The 17,848-nt window shown below is 36.5% G+C and overlaps 1 protein-coding gene across 1 annotated transcript in view; it reads left to right on the forward strand.

Annotated features, from left to right (window-relative positions):
• ARMC3 (armadillo repeat containing 3) overlaps positions 1–17,848 on the forward strand; it is a 138,620-nt gene that overhangs the window by 48,244 nt on the left and 72,528 nt on the right. The window contains exon 9 of the mRNA XM_064285195.1: positions 14,821–15,004. Within this exon, the coding sequence (XP_064141265.1) occupies positions 14,821–15,004 (184 nt within the window). The remainder of the gene's footprint in view (positions 1–14,820; positions 15,005–17,848) is intronic.

Consider the following 17,848-nt stretch of genomic DNA (forward strand, 5'->3'; position numbering starts at 1 on the left):
TATTATTGTTACGTATCCTTTCTGATCATCTTATTTGTCTACATATATGTACATACGCAAATATATAGGATCCATCCTTTTTTTTTCAAATAAATAGGATCATACTATACATACTGTTCTACAACTTGCATTTTTTCACTTATTGTTCCTTGGAGAACTTTTCATGTTGGTACGTATGGAAGTGTCTCATTTTCTTTAAAAGTGACTAAAAATTGTTCATTGTATTAGCTATATTTATTTCTCCTTTATCCTGTTGATGGGCCTGCAGGTTGTTAACACTTTTTGCTGTATTTTTATATATTTTGTGAACATAAATTAATTATATTTCTCTATAAAGATATATAGAATTAATTGAATGTACTTTTTAATTTTAATATAAATTAATTCTAATATATAAATATGTATTTATATATTTTATGTATTTTTTGCTATAACATTTTTTGCTGCACAGTGACACAGTAGTTAAAAGCTCAGACTTTTAACCAAAAGGTCAGCTGTTCGAATCCACCAGCCGCCCCTTTAAAACCCTGTGTGCAGTTCTACTCTGTCCTATAGGGTCACTATGAGTCAGAATTGACTTGGCTGGATTGGCTTTGTTTTTTTTTCTTTTTTGGTTTAATACTTTGTGCACCTATATGAGAATTCCTCTAGAATATACACTCAAAGAGCAGTTACAGAATTAAAAATTAAACACATTTTGAATGTTTGTATACAATGCCAAGTAGTATACTAAATTAGATTTTCTAATTGATATTCCCACCAATCATATTTGAAAGCAACTGCTTCCTTGCCTGCTTTCCAATACTGGATATTATTGGTCTTTTTATAAAGTTTTGCCAATATAAAGATGGAGAGGCATCATTTTTGTTGATATCTATTTCCCTAGTAACAACTGGACTGAGAACTTTTCTTCTTTCTTTTTTGTCCATTCAGATTTTCTTTTCTATGAAAAGATTAAAAAAAAAAAAAAAGATATAGATATTTTCCTCTTTTTTTTTGTATTGTGTTTAAAGTGAAAGTTTACAAATCAGGTCAGTTTCTCATACAAAAACTTACACACACATTGTTATGTGACCCTAGTTGCTCTCCCTACAATGTGACAGCACACTCCTTTTCTTCACCCTGTATTTCCCGTGTCCATTCAACCAGTTCCTGTCCCTCTCTGCCTTCTCATCTCACCTCCAGACAGGAGCTGCCCACGTAGTCTCATGTGTCTACTTGAGCTAAGGAGCACACTCCTCACAGTATCATTTTATGTTTTATAGTCCAGTCTAATCTTTGTCTGAAGAGTTGGCTTCAAGAATGGTTTTAGTTTTGGGCTAACAGAGTCCGGGGGCCATGACCTCTGGGGTCCCTCCGGTCTCATTCAGACCATTAAGTCTGGTCTTTTTAGTAGAATTTGAGGTGTGTGTCCCACTTTTTTCTCCTCCTTCATCGGGGACTCTCTGTTGTGTTCCCTGTCAGGGCAGTCGTTGGTGGTTGCCATATTTTTCTCTTCTTTTAAGTTATAATATGAATGAGAATCTGTGACTGTATTACATTTGATTACCTCTGCTTGTTTTAGCTCATCAATCTATTTTGGATTCACTTTTCATTTTGCAAAATGTCTTTATTTTGCCACCTTCTCTGAATGACATTTTGTCTGAGCATAGTCATTTTCCCTCTGAACATTCAAAGTTCTGCTACATTGTTTTCTGCATCCAGTTGTACAATGAGAACTCTTAAAATAATCTGAATTTCTTTATTTTTCAGGTCATCTGTTTAATCCTTTCTGGAAACAGTAATGATTTTTTTTTTAATTACTGTGTTTTAGTTGAATGTTTACAGTGCAAATTAGTTTTCCATTCAAAAACCTACACACAAATTATTTTGTGACATTGATTGCAATCCCCACAATGTGTCGGCACTCTCCCCCTTTCCCTTTCTACCCTGGGTTCTCCATGTCCATTCATCCAGTTTTCCTGTCCCTTCCTGCCTTCTCATCTTTGGTTTTGGACAGTTGTTGTCCATTTGGTTTCCTATACTTGATTGGACTAAGAAGCACGTTCTTCACATGTGTTACTGTTTGTTTCATAGGCCTGTGTAATCTTTGGCTGAAAGGCAGACTTCAGGAGTGGCTTCAGTTCTGAGTTAGCAAGATGTCTGGGGCACATAGTCTTGGGGTTCCTCCAGTCTCTGCCAGACTAGTAAGTCCAGTCTTTTTTAGGAATTTGAATTTTGTTCTACATTTTCTTCTTGTTCAGTTTGGGACTCTCTATTTTGATTCCTGTCAGAGTGGTTAATGGTGGTAATGGGGCACCATCTAGTTGTTCTGGACTTAGGCTAGAGGAGGATGTGGTTCATGAGGTCCATTAGTCCTTTGGGCTAATATTTTCCTAGAGTTTTTGGTTTTCTTCATTCTCCTTTGCTCCAGATGCATTGGGACAAATAGATGTATCTTAGATGGCCACTCGCAGACTTTTAAGACCCCAGACGCTGCTCGCCAAAGTAGGATTTAGAACACTTTCTTTATGAACTGTGTTATGCTAATTGACCTAAATGTCCCCGGACACTATGGTCGCCATCCCTCAGCCACAGTACCTCAGTACCTTGAGGAGTTTGTGTCTATGAAGCTTCTATGACTTTGCCTTGGTTGGGTCGTTCTGACTTCTCCTATACTGTGTGTTGTCTTTCCCTTCACCAGAGTTACCACTTGTCTATTATCTAGCTAGTGACTTCCCATCCCTACCCCTTTCCTCCCTCATAACCATCAAAGATTATGTTTTTCTGTGTGTAAACTTTTCTTGGGTTTTTATAATACTGGTCTCATGCAAAGTTTGTCCTTTTGTGGTTGACGTATTTCACTCAGCATAATGCTTTCCAGATTCATCCACATTGTGATATGTTTCCCAGATTCATCATTGTTCTTTATCATTGTGTAGTATTCCATTGTATGTGAGCACTGTAATTTGTTTATCCATTCATGTGTTGACAGGCACTTAGGTTGTTCTCATCCTTTTGCTTTTATGAATAACGCTGCGATGAACATACGTGTGCATATGTCTATTTGTGTGATGGCTCTTATTTCTGTAGGATGTATTCCTACGAGTGAGATTGATGGATTGTATGATATTTCTATTTCTAGCTTTTTAAGGAGGCACCATATCATTTTCCATAGTGGTTGTACCATTTTACATTCTCACTAGCATAAGAGTTCCAGTCTCTCCACAGCTTCTCCAGCATTTGTTATTTTCTGTTATTTTGATTCATGCCAGTAATGTCAGGGTAAGACGGTATCTTATTGTAGTTTTGATATATACTTCACTGATGGTTAATGATCACCAGCATTTCCTCATGTGTCTGTTAGCAGCCTGAGTCTTCTTTGGTGAAGTGTCTGCTCATACGCCCATTTTGTTATTAGATTATTTGTCTTTTTGTTATCAAGGTGTTGAAATTTTCTATAGACTTTAGCAATTAGACCCTTGTCAGTTATGTTGTAGCCAAAATTTTTTTCCCCAGTTTGTAGGTTCCCTTTTTACTCTTGTGAAGTTTTTTGATGACCATGTGTTTAATTTTTTAGGATTTCCCAGTTATCCAGTTTATCTTCTGGCATTTGTGCACTGTTAATTATGGTTTGTATTCTCTTTATGCCACGTATTAGGGCCCCTAGTGTTGTCCCTATTTTTTCTTCCATGATCTTCATCATTTTAAGTTTTATATTTAGGTCTTTGATCCATTTTGAATTAGTTTTTGTGTATGGTGTGAGCTATGGGTTCAGTTTCTTTTTTTTTACAGACAGACATCCAGTTATGCCAGCACCATTTGTTAAAAAGACTGTCTTTTTGCCATGTAATTAACTTTGGTCCTTTGTCAAAGATCAGCTGACCATAAATGGATGGATTTACATCTGGATTCTCCATTCTGTTCCTTTGGTCTATGTGTCTGTCATTGTACCGGTACCAGGCTCTTTTGACTACTGTGGCTGTATAGTAGGCTCTGAGATCAAGTAGTGCCAGTCCTCCGACTTTGTTCTTTTTCTTCAGTAATGCTTTGCTTATCTGGGACCTCTCACCTTGCCATATAAAGTTGGTGAAATGCAGTCCTAATCCAAATACCAGCAGCATTCTTGTTAAAGAAGGGATCAGGATTGCATTATATCTGTAGATCGCTTTGGGTTGGATAAACATTTTCACAATGCTGAGCCTTCCTATCCATGAGGATGATATGTTTTTCCATTTATGTAGGTTTCTTTTGGTTTCTTGCAATAGCATTCTGTAGTTTTCTTTGCACAGGTCTTTTACATCCCTGGTTAGATCTATTCCTAAGTATTTTATCTTTTTAGGGTCTCTTGTAAACGGTATTGTTTTCCTGATTTCCTTTTCAAAGTTCTCTTTGTTGGTGTATAGGAATCCAACTAACTTTAGTATGCTGATCTTGTAATCTGCTACTCTGCTGAATCTATCTATTAGTTTCGATAGTTTTCTTGTGGAATCTTTGGGGTTTGCTATGTATAGGATCATATCATCTATGAACAGGGATAGTTTTACTTCTTCCTTTCCAATTTGGATGTGCTTTATTTCTTTTTAGTCCTTTATTGCTCTCACTGACTTACAGCACAGTGTTACATAGGAGTGGTGATAAAGGGCATCCATCTTTTTCCCATGCTCATGGGGAATGCTTTCAGCTTCTCTGTGTTGAGAATGGTATTGGCTCTTGGTTTCCTACAGATGCCTTTTGTTATGCTGAGGAATTTCCTTCTATTCCTGTTTTATTGAGAGTTTTTGTCAGGAATGGGTATTGGACTTCATCAAATGCCTTTTCTGCATAGATTGAAATGATCGTGTGATTTTCTTTTGTCCTATTTATGTGGTGGATTACACTGATTGATTTTCTAATGTTGAACCATCCTTGCATACCTGTTATGAATCCCACTTGGTTGTGGTGTTTTCTTTCTTTTAATAAATAGCTGAATTCTACTGGCTAGAATTTTGTTGAGAATTTTTGCATCTATGTTCATGAGAGATATTGGTCTGTAATTTTCTTCTTTTGCAGTGTCTTTGACCAGCTTTGGTATCAGGATTATGCTGTCTTCATAGAATGAATTCAGGAGTATTCCTTTTCTATGCTATGAAATTGTTTGAGTAGTACTCCAATATTCTCTGAATGTTTGGAGAAAATTAAGCCATCTGGGCCAGGGCTTTTATTTTGTTGGGAGTTTTCTTTTAAATTACGTCTTAGACCTCTTCTCTTGTTATGAGTTTGTTAAGATTTGCTATCTCAGCTTGTGTTAGTTTCAGTAAGTATTGTGTTTCTAGAAATTTGCCCATTTCCTCTAAGTTCTCAAATTTGTTGGAGTATAGTTTTTCATAGTTTTCTCTAATGGTCCTTTTAATTTTAGTTGGGTCTGTTGTAAATCTCATTTCTTAATTGGTTTATTTGCTTCATTTTCTGTTTTTCTTTTGTCAGTTTGGCCAATGGTTTGTCGATTTTGTCGATCTTTTCAAAGAACCCACTTTTGGTCTTGTTGATTCTTTCTATTGTTTTTCTGTTTTCTATCACGTTTATTTCTGCTCTAATTTTTATTATTTCCTTTCTTCAGGTGGCTGTGGGCTTCTCTTAATGTCCTCTTTCTATTTGTTTGAGTCGTAGTGCTAACATTTTGATTTTGGTCTGTTCTTTTTTGATGTGTGCATTTTTTTTCCTATAAATTGACATCTTATCACTGCCTTTGCTGTGTTGCAAAGGATTTGGTATATGTTTTCATTCTTATTGATTCTAGAAATTTTTTTATTCCCTCTTTGATTTCTTCTGTTACCCATTCATTTTTAAGCAAGGTGTCACTCAGTTTCCATGTATCTGATTTTTTTCCTTGTTCTTTCTGTTACTGATTTCTACTTTCATGGCATTGTGATCAGAATATTTTGTGTTATTTTGATGTTTTAGATTTTATTGAAGGCTGCTTTGTGGCTTAAAATGTGTATTGGAAAAGAATGAGTACTTTGCTGCTGTTGGGTGGAGTGTTCTGTATATATCTATGAGGTCAAGTTGGTTGATTTTGGCCTTTAGATCTTCTGTATCTTTACTGAGCTTCTTTCTAAATGTTCTGTCCTTTACCAAGAGTGTAGTGTTGTGTTGTGGAACTGTCTGTTTCTCTTTTCAGTGCTGTTAGACTTTGTTTTATGTATTTTGGAGCTTTGTGTAGATATTTATTGTCATGTCTTCTTGATGGATTGCCCCATTAATCATTATATAATGTCCTTCATTGTCCTTTATGGTTGTTTTTGCATTATAGTCTATTTTATCTGAGTATTGTCACTCCTGCCCCTTTTTGGTTAGTGTTTGCTGGATATATTTGTCCACGCTTTTATTTTTAATATGTTTATGTCTTTGTGTCTAAGGTGTGTCTCTTGTAGACAGCATATGGATGGATCTTGCTTTTTTATCCATCCTGCCACTCTCTCTCAACAGGTGCATTTAAGCCATTTACATTCAGTGTGATTATCGATACGTATGAGTTTATTGCTGTCAAATTGGTGTGATTTTTTTTTGTGATGCTGACATTTTCTTTGTTCCTCTTACCTTCTTCTGCTGTGTTTCTTTTCTTTCTTTTTTATACATTTTGTATTTACTGAGATTTTATGTTTTTCTTCTTTTTTATTCGTATGAGTAGTCTTGTTAACTTGCTCTGTGGTTACCTTGAAATTTACCCATATCTTCCTAAGTTTGAACTGGTGTTTTATAACATGATATCACTTTGACTTCCTCTCCATTTGGACGTTCTATACTACACCATTTATTCCCCCCTTTTATTGTTTTGACATTGTTGTCATTTACAGATGGACAGTTCTGTTTCCCTGTTTTAAGTCTTCTGGCCTTTGTTTTATTATTGAGAATTCTTTACCTATGTTGGTATCTGGCTAATGCTGTCCTATGTTCTAGACCCTGGTTGTTGTTGGTTCTCTAACCAAAAAAAAAAAAAAAAAAACCAAAGGACTCCCTTTATTATTTCTTGTAAGTTTGGTTTGGTTTTCACAAATCCCTTAGCTTCTGTTTACCTGGAAATGTGCTAATTTCCCCATTATATTTGAGAGAGAGTTTTGCCAGATATATTATTCTTAGTTGGTGTTTTTTTTTCTTTCATGGTTTTATGTATGTCATCCCATTGCCTTCTTCTCTGCCTAATTGCTGCTAAGTAATTGGAACTTGGTCTTACTGTTTCCCCTTTGTAAGTGACTTTTTCTTGAGCTGCTCTCAGGATTTTTTCTTTGTCTTTGTCTTTGATTGTGATATGTCTTGGTGACTCTCTTTTGGTGTCTATCCTATATGGGGTTCGTTGAGCTTTTTGGATGGTCAGCTTTTCATCTTTCATGATAGTTGGGAAGTTTTCTGCCAGCAAATCTTCAACAATCTCCTCTGTGTTTTCTGTTTTCTACCCCTGTTCTGGAACTCCGATCACATGCAAATTTTTGCTCTTCATTATGTCCCACACGATTCTTAGGTTTTCTTCATTTTTCTTATTCTTTTCTTTGATTTTTCCTCAAAGTGATGTCTACGATTTGTCTTCAGTCTTGCTGACTCTGTCTTACATTTTTTCAAATTTGCTCATAAAACCTTCTATGAGTTGTCCGTTTCTGGAATTTTCTTGTTTATCTTTTGGATTTCTAGTTGCTGATTTTGTATGATTTCTAATTGTTTTTTCTTTTGACATTTTGTTCCTGTATTATTTTCCTGAATTATTGTTTTGTCTGTGTTTTCCTTGATTTTGGCTATGTTTTTGTTGGTTTTGTCTGTGTTCTCCAGGATTTTGTCTGTTTTCCTTGTTTGTGTGTGTGTTTTCCTTGATGTCTTTCTCTTTCCTAATCTCTTGGAGAGCCCGAAATATTAATCTTTTGAATTCTGTATCAGGTAGTTCCATTGCTTTTTCTTTTATTGGAAGGTCACCTGATTCTTTATTTTGGTCACTTGCTGAAGCCATTTTGTCCTCCTTTTTTATATGTTTTGGTACTGCCTGCTGTCTCCAAGACATTAAGGTGTGATTTTCTTTATTTATTGATTGTATGTTTGTTTGTTTTGTCCTGCTTCTTTGTTTTATTTTGATATGTCAGGGCTGTTGGGCCAGGTGTGCTTTGCTGCTTGCTCATCTGTGAGCACAATAGCTCTCAACACCCTGTCTGGGTGGGTAGGGCAGAAGGAGGCAGAGCAAGCTCATTTTGAAGTGCACTGGTTTGGCGACGTGGCCGAGGGCAGACTGGGCAGACTCTGCATACCTCCTGCTGTTGGTCCAACAGTGTGGGAGTGTTCAGAGCCCCTTTCCAGATAGGTGGGTGTGTTGGATGGGGAGTGATATGGTCTCGCTTCCCACTGCTCAGAACCTGGTCAAGTGGCAGGAGGAGAGGGGCAATGCTGGCCCAGTGTAGTAGAAGGCCTGATCACCAGGGACGCTGCAGCCACAGCTGCTCAGTAAGGGCCAGTAGGAGGGGCGGTGGCATACGGCTGTACATTGCGAGAAGAAATAAAAGAGAGAGAAAACAGAAAAAAAAATAGCTGTGAGTGGGGGTGGTGTGGACCTAGGGCCAGCAGGAAGGAGTGGGAGGTGGAGTATGGGGTCATGGGGGAGGTAGAAAGAAAAAAAGAATAAGATAAATGGTGGTGTGGTGGGAGTTGGCTGGTGGGACTGGGGTGGACCTGGGGCAGCGATGGGCCAGTGTGCCTTTGGCACTCTGTCTGGAGCAGCGAGAGGGGTGTGGTAAATGGGGCTAGGTGGGAGGGAGAAAGGAAAAAAGAAAAAAATGACAGTGCAGCAGAGGCTGGTAAGTGGGGGTAGGACAGACCTGCAGGCTTGTGGGAATGCAGGGGAGTTGATGTACCGGGCTAAGTGGGAGGGAGAAAGAAAAGAAAAAAAAAAAAGGAAAAAATTGCCAGTGTGGTTAGGGCCATGGGTGGGGGTGGGGTGGACCTAGGGCAGTGTCAGGTTGGATCACTGGTGGCTTTCTACTTGCATTTGCATGGCGGAGTCCAGCGGGGAGGCAGGAAAGTGATGTACAGGGGTAGATGGGAGAAAGAAAGAAAAGGAAGAAAGAGAAAAAATTTTAAATAAATTTTAAAAATTGGCTGTGTGGTGGGGTCTGGCAATTGGGTGCGGAGAGGGCCTGAGGTCCAGTGGAAAGGAGGGGAGGTGATGTATAGGGCTAGGTGGGAGGGGGAGAGAAAAGGAAGAAGAGAAAGAAAATGAAGCAAAAAAAAAATGGCAGCACAGTGGGAGCTGGCAGGTGGGGGCAAGGTGGACTCAAAGTGGCAGCAGGCCAGTGACTCTCTAGCTGTGGTGACATGGCAGGGGGTTGCAGGAAGGGTTGGAGGTGGAGTACACGGCTTGGTGGGAGGGAGAAAGAAAAGGAAAAAAGGGAAAAGAAAAAAATGGTGCAAAGGGGAGCTGACAGGTGGGGGTGGGGTGGACTCAGGGAGGCAGTGGGCTAGTGGCTCTCTAATTACAGCAGTGTGGCATGGCCTGGCTGGAAGGGGCAAAGGTGGTTCATGGGGCTAGGTGGGAAGGAGAAAGAAAAGGAATGAAGGGGAAAGAATGCTGTGGCAGGACCCAGCTGGCCGGGGCAGTGGGGACCCATGCAGCAGTGGACTGGTGGCTGTGTACCCTCAGTGATGCTGCGTGGCCTGGTAGGAAGAGGTAGAGGTGGCATATGGGGCTAGGTGGGTGGGAGAAAGAAAAGCAAGAAAGGGGAAGAAATGACACGGTGGGAGCTGGCACATGGGGGCTAGGGGGACACAGCGTAGCAGTGGGCCAGTAGCCCTCTAGCTAAGCTGTTGTGGCATGGCCCGGCAAGAAGGGGTAAAGTAGGGGTGCCAGGCTAGGTGAGAGGAAGAAAGAAAAAAAAAAGGAAAGGGAACAAATGGCATGGTAAGAGCCAGCAGGTGGAGGTGGGGCAGACCAAGGGTGGTAACAGGCCAGTGGCTTTCTACCCAAGGCGGTGTGGCATGGCCTGGCAGGAAGGGATGCAGGTAGCATATGGGGCAAAAGGGTGAAGGTTGGGAAAACGTGTTTCTCTGATTACCGGGTGCTCTGTCTCCTGTTGGGAGCTTGGTGAAGTTGCCTTCCTATACTCCCTGTCTGGGGTCGTTGCTGGCTATGCTCCAAGATGGTGACACTGTGCCGTGTTAGTTGGCAGGGGACATCTCTCCTCGTTCTTTGTATTCCTTCAGTTCTTCTTCCATCTAGTGTTTGATCTAGCTCTTTATCCTTTCATTTGATGATCAGGCTTCCAGGACTGACATTTGTATCTGTTTTACTTAGTTTTTTGGGTCTTTGCTGTAGAGGGACAGCATGATGTGTCTGTCTAGGATGCCATGTTGGCTCCATCTCAGTGATTTTTTTTCTTCATCTTTGACATTCTCTGATCATAGATTAGTCCATTTCTCCTTGTAGTTCAATCAGTTCAAACTTTTTGTTAGAAGTATAAGGTTTTAAGAGTACTATAACTTTTTGTTGAATTATACCTTTGTCATTATTAAATATTATGGGTTTTCTTTTTCTCAGAAACAACAATGTGCCAGTTTTTTATCCTTTCACTCTACCATTCTCCCCATTAAAATCATCTGGAGTTTTAGTTCCAGGTTATTATTTATTTTTCTTACATTATGCATAAATGTATTTAGACTAACGGTTTCTTTACTCACCATTGTTTATTATATCCTATTATGTTCTTCTTTCTTGGATTTATTTTTTCTGAAGTATATCCTATGTTATTTATTTTAAAGAGAGTATGTGACTAAACTTTAAATGCTTTCATGTTCAAAAATAATCTTAATTTTACTTTTCTACTTAAGTGCTATTTTGGCCAGGAACATAATTTTTTTTTTTTTTCCTTTGGAACTATGAAGAAATTGCTTTATATCATCTGTTGTTCCCAAGAGGAATTCTGATGCCAGTCTGATTTTAGTTCCTGCGTAAGTAAATTATTTCTTTCTCTATGGGAGCTTTCAGTATTGGCTTTGTATCTTTCGTGTTTTGAAATTTCCTCATGACCTATCAAGATGTAGCTTTTTTTTTTTTTTAATTATTCATCCTGCTTGGTACATGCTGGATTCTTTTACACTGAGGGTTTTTTCACTTGCGCAATATAGTTTGAATGATTTCTTTTGATTATTTTTTTTCATTCTTTTTAGAATTGCTTTTATAAGGATGTTGGACCTTCCAAATATATTCTCCATATTTTTATACTGTTCTCTTATACTCTCCATTTGCCCTTTGGCTTGCATTCTTGGAGAATCCTTGGACAATATCTTTCAGCTCACTATTTTATATTAAAGCTCTGTTCATTCTACTATTCAGTCATCTCTTGAAATTTTTATTTCTATAAATATTTTTCATTTCTGAGATTTCTAATTGATTCTTTCTTTGGATAAAATAAGAGCCCCTTGAATCCCTCTAGGATATGTTACACTTATTTTAAAATTTTGTTCTCTTTATTAACTCTTTTGGGTTTACAATAATATTTGCTGATTGTTGTCTGTCTGCTATCTTTGTGTTTGATAATTCCCATTTGTCTACACATAGAAACTCACAGGGACTTAGCTCCAGTTATTATTATCATGGAACAGGATTATGTGCAGTGGGGTGCGCCAGGAGCTTATTTTCTAGAAGTGGGACTCCGCATTCCTCCTGGCATCACTGGCTATCTGGGTCACTTTGTATCTTCCCAGCCAGGCGTTCACACTCTCTGATTTAGCTTCTTGTTATCCTCTCTGCTGTCCACTGTAGAGGAATAGGGAGGCAGGAAGGGCTAAGCTGCTGTGTGCTCCCAATATGGTTCTCAAATGATCATCCTGATGATTGCCTCATGTTCCCCTCCCTCTCCTTTCATCCACTGATTCTGACCTTGGAGCAACCTCTGTAACTGCTTCTACTTCTATAACTGTTTCCTCATGCACGTGTTTATACACATGCTTCAGACTGTGTTTTCTCCATGAGGCTAAATCTTTCTGCATTTCAGAAATTCTTCCAAATTCATGATTTATTAGTGGAACTCTCTTATTTTCAGAAACTCTGGTGGCATAGTGGTTAAGTGCTATGGCTGCTAACCAAAAAGTCGGCAGTTCAAATCCACCAGGAGCTCCTTAGAAACCTGATGGGGCAGTTCTACTCTGTTCTATAGGGTCTCTGTGAGTTAGAATTGACTCAGCGGCAATGGGTTTGGTTTTTTGGTTCTCATTTTCTGGACTTTTATGAATCAGTTTGGGGGAAGTTGACATATTAATACTGAATGTCTCTGCATACAGCCATATTATATCTCTGCATTCGTTTAGGCCTTCTTTAATTTCTTCCAAAAATGTTTTGTATCTTTCAGTGCACAGATTTTGCACACATTATGTTCAATTTATCTCTATGCAATTCATGTTTTAGAAATGTGTTGTAAATTAAATCGTATTTTTTATTTTACTTCTCAATTGTTCATTGCTAGTATACAGAAATACAATTGACTTTTATGTATTTAACTTTTTTATCCTGGGATCTTACTAGACCTACTTATTAGTTTTAGTAGCTTTTTGCAGACTCTTTAGGATTTTCTGGCTATTAAGTATGATTGTAACTGTAGGTTTTTCAAGTTGATGAAGTTCCCTTTTATTTTTAGTTTGCTGCGAGTTTTTATTATGTATGCATGCTAGATTTTTTTAAATGTTTTTTTTTTCTGAATCAGATGAGATGGTTATTTAGTTTTTTTTTTTCCTTTATTAACATGGTGAATTAAATTGATTTTCAAATATTAAACCAATTTGCATTCCTGGAATAAGCGTCCACTTGTTCATTTTATATGTTGTTGGATTCAATTTGCTGATACCTTGTTAAAGGTTTTTGTGTCTCTGTTCACGAGGGATGTTAGTCTGTAGTTTTCTTTATATATTTATATAATTGTTGGAGTTTAGTATCAGTAAAACTGGCTTCTAAAACAAGTTGGGAAGGATTAATTTATTTTCTATTTTCTGAAAGAGTTTTTATAAGATTGATATGATTTTATCCTTAAATGTTTGATCGCATTTACCAGTGAAGCCTTCTAGGCCTGGAATTTAACGAGAAGGTTTTTAGTTACAAATTCAATGTTTTGAATGAGATATAAGGGTATTCAGATATTCTGTTTTTTTTTTTTTTCCTGTGTCAGTTTTCATTATTTGTGTCTTTCAAGAGTCTGGTTGTCCATTAAGTTTAAGTTGTCTAATTTACTGGCTTAATACAGTTCATAATATTCCCTTCGCATGCTTGTAATGTATGGGAGATCTTTAGTAGTCTCCCTAATATAATTCTTGGTATTGGCCATTTGTATTTTCCCTCGCTCAGTTGAGATAGAGATTTATCATTTTAAAAAATATTTCAAAGAGTCAGTCTTTGTTTTCACCGATTTTCTCTACTGTTTGCTTCTGTTTCATAGATTTCTTCTTTTGCCTTTATTTCTTTCCTTCTTTTTACTTTGCCTTTAATTTGCTCTTTTTTCCCTAACTTCCTAAGGAGAAAGCTAAGGTCAGTTTTAGACCTTTGCTCTTTTCTGGTATAGGCATTTTAAGTTATAAATTTCTTTCTAAGCACTACTTTAGCTACATCCTACAAATTTTGCTATGTTGTATTTTCATTACCATTCAGTTCTTATTTCCCTTGTGATTTCTTCTTTGACCCATGGTTTATTTAGAATTAGTTTCCAAATATTTAATTTTTCAAGATTCCTTGTAGTAGCTGTTTTCTAATTTAATTCTGTTGTAAATCAGAGAACATTCTCTGTAAATATTTCAGTATTTTGAAACCTATTGAGACTCGTTTTGTATTGCTGATCTTGAAGAATGGAAAGGATGTGTATTCTGCTGTTTTGAAGATTAATGTTCCATACATGTCAGGTAGGCTAAAGTGGTTGACAGTGTCATTCAAATATTCTATATCCCTACTGATTTTTTGTCTAGTTTTTTTTTTTTTTTATCAGTTAGTGAAAGAAGTGTGTTAAACCTTCTGCTATTATTGTATATAAAAAAAAATTATTGCATAGGATTTGTTTATTTTTCCCTTTGGTTTAGTTACTTTTTGCCTCTTGTAATTTGAAGCTGTGTTATCAAGCATACTTACATATATAAATGTCACTTTTTTCCTGATGTCTTGGCCCTTTTATTATTATAAAACTACAGCTCCCTCTTTCAAGGATAGGATATCTTCTTTTTCTAGTCGCTGCCTTTTTTTTTTTCCCCCACCAGAGTCCCTGGGATGATCTCTACTCATGTTTGGTTTAGTGATCGCCCAGAGATTTGAGCATAGTTTATTCTCAGATTTTGAGTTACATCCCTTCTGTGGTTCTCTCACTTCCAGGATTTCCTCCTTAAATTTCTGGCTGTTCACATAAGGCTACAGTTGCCTACGGTTCTGAGGGTTAGGGAAAGCCACAAACTCACAATACCTCTTCCTTCCAGTTGCAGATTTTGAAGAATATTCTTTACTTCATCTTCTGTCTGTTTTTGGATGTATTCAGTGCCTTTAAATAGTACTTTTTAAAGATATTTCCTCCACATTTTAAAATCACTATTGGTAGAAGTTGTATGAACAACTCTACCATTACTGGAAGTTTCCTCCATAACATTATTTTTTACCCATAAAACATTTTGGAGTAGGAAATGAGAAAAGATGGGGAATGTGGCAAAGGAGATTGATTATTACTTCGAAAAACAGAATTCCTCTTTTCTCAGGCCTCTGTCACAACAAAATTAATTACATTATATTCTGACTGACCTAAGTCCATCATGCAATAAAATTTGGAAAGTTTAAGTCATCCTTTCTAAAGTTGTGTTTGCTTTTATTATTAGGAACTGAATGACCTTCATATAGAAGCACTTTCAGTGATAGCCAATTGCCTTGAAGATATGGATACTATGGTGCTGATTCAGCAGACAGGGGGTCTTAAAAAGCTCCTAACTTTTGCAGAAAACTCTACAATTCCTGATATCCAGAAGAATGCAGCAAAAGCAATTACTAAAGCAGCTTATGATCGTATGTTTTATTTTACATAAACTAAGCATACATAATCTTTCTTGTATTCTGGGTTTTGATTAATGCTAACAAACAATAGAGTATTTGTCTGCTTTTAAATAACCACTTGAGAATAGTGCTATAATTCTTACTAAAGCCCAAAACTCACCTCAATGCCAATGAGTTAGAGATTGCTTTGTCAGGGATATAATAAACTCAGTAGGATTTAATTATAATTCAAATTTTTTAAACAATCATTCCTAAACTAAGTCTTAAGCCTTTATTTCTCTTGTGTTTGGAATTTATACAGAATGTGTATTATTTTTGATTCTGAAACCTTTTTTTTTTTAAATAAATTTGCATTTGGAATGATATCAATACAGTAATTTTCAAGTTTTAGTTGGAGTCTAGTAGTGTCGTGTTATATAGCTATGAGAAGCAGTATGCTCATACTATATACATAATAAGATTTTTATTTCAGTGATAAGCTATGTCAATATAAATCTGTAAAATATGAGATTATTTACATCACAAGCACCAAAAATGAAATTATAGTTTTAATTTATGTATTTTTGGAGTATTTTATTTAATAAAAAATGTGATTTTATTTCTCCCTTCTGCATCACTCTTCTTACAAATGATGACAGATTTTGCTATTTTAAATTATTTATGTTCTAAACATATATACTCACACCTGTATATATGTCTATGTGTATACTATGGAAATCATTTTCTTTTTCAACCCATACTAGATTTCTTTAAGGCAGATCTTGAATATGGGAAGCAGAATTTCATGGTACATAGTCAACATAGTGGGGCTTCGTGAGTTACACTATAAATGTAAAATCTAAAGACAGGCTATGAAATTAAGATTTTTAATATTTGCCAAAGTTGGCTTATGTAGAATTTTGTCAAATGGAACTTAGATATTAACATAGCTGGTCAGTTCTTTTTTCCATCTATCATAGGCCTTCATAGCTCACTGAGACCTCAAGAGAGGTGTAATGGCCAGACATGGACAATGTCAAACCTAAAATTTTTACACTTTGCAGCTTCTCTTTGGTCTAGTGAGGCTCAGTCATTCTCAGTTTGTTCCAGCCCCTCTTGGGGCAGTGAGTTTCATAAGTTTAATTCATGGAATAGTGAGTTTCACGTGACATAGTAGTGAACAGAGTTCCTGGTGTTCTAGTACTAGTTCCACTACTGGCAGGGCCAGATAAAGTCACGTAAGGGCCTTAAACACTGATAATCGGTGTGGCCCCCTTCCACCTCTGCTTATGTACGCATTCAAACGGGATATGTGAGTTATATATAAACGTGTGTGTGTTTGTGTGTGTCTTAGTTATTCATGATGTAACTTCTTTTTAAATGTCACTATAATATTAGCAACTGAACGCAAAAGTGGCATATGCCATTTTAGTGGAATGAGATGAACTGGATTATAAAATTTTTAGTGGATGCAGGGTACTAAGATTTTTACTATATACCACATTTTCTATAAAAAGAATATTCCACATATTCTACAACAAAGAAAATGAGTCAGTGAACTTAGTTATTTCAACAATCAATGTAAAATTCCGTTGATCTCCCACAATGAAAAATTGACTTTCATCAATTTTGCTTTAAACAGCTCATATTTCGATTTTGATATTTGTTTTGTAATAAATATTATAATTATAAATGAACAAATGAAAAGATGTCATAAAAGAAAATTTAATGATTGATCATAAAACAAATGGTACAACAAACTGCTGTATTTTTAGCTAGATCTTTCATCTCCAACATGTTATACTTAAAAACATTTCTTTCTATTCTTTGCTCTTAGAAATTCTTCAGTGATTTTTGTCACAGTTAAGGTGCTGAACAATATTTACTTCCATAGATAATAAGGATAATGAATTGAGTCTTTCTTGAATCATTGTTGTACACTGAGGGTTTTTGAGTCTATAGGGGCAAAAATGAGCATTCTGTTGTGCAACTTGTGATCATTAAAGTTAGGAATATGCATAAAGCAATTTCAACATTGGGAAATACGCATTGTATTTTATCTTCTATTATAGAATCATACATGCCTACATGAGTAAAATTTCTCTTTCCTGAATCTATAAACTTACTTCTCATGTAAGAATGAAATTGTACTTCTCCGTAAAATTTTGTGTTTAAGTCATTGAGGTAAGTCTGCACTAATATCTTGGATGCCGTCATGTGTTCTTCATCGGGTATACCCACAAGGTTTAAGAAGGAAAATCTATTCGAAAGAACTTCATACACTTTTGCCTGTCTTTTCATACAAAATTCAAGTGTGTCAGTGATGGTGTAGTATGTGGTTGTAAGAAATTGATCTCTAGTACTCAATGATACTTCCTGGAGTACTTCCACCATTTACTTGTCTCTAATGCTTCTGTGACAGTGAACTGCTTGATAATCAGTATTTGCCAGTACTTATTTTGTTGTATTTTCAAAATCTTCTCTTAAAGTATGTAAATACCCTGTTGATGACTGGTAGAGACCTGTGCATATCTCTAAATTTACTTATGAATCTTGGAGCGCTTGAATCGTTTGATGAAAATGCTGTAATGTATTATTCCACATAACCAACATGAATACATACTCAGCTTCTCTTTTGACATCCTTTTTGTGTCTGGTCTTCAGCAATATTTTCTAAGGCATCTAGAATCTGAATATATGATTCCAGTAGTACATTTGTTGCTATAGCATGCGCTTCCCAATGTATATTATAAAGATATTTTAATACTTGATCATTGCCTAAATATGTTTTAAAAACCGCCTATCAGTGAGTAGAGGCAGCAAAAAATGTGTAGAGTAACTGAACAGGAGAAAAAAAAAATCAACTGCTTCCAGACA

The sequence above is a fragment of the Loxodonta africana genome, chromosome 4 (genome assembly GCF_030014295.1).
Source record: "Loxodonta africana isolate mLoxAfr1 chromosome 4, mLoxAfr1.hap2, whole genome shotgun sequence".
NCBI lineage: Eukaryota > Metazoa > Chordata > Mammalia > Proboscidea > Elephantidae > Loxodonta > Loxodonta africana.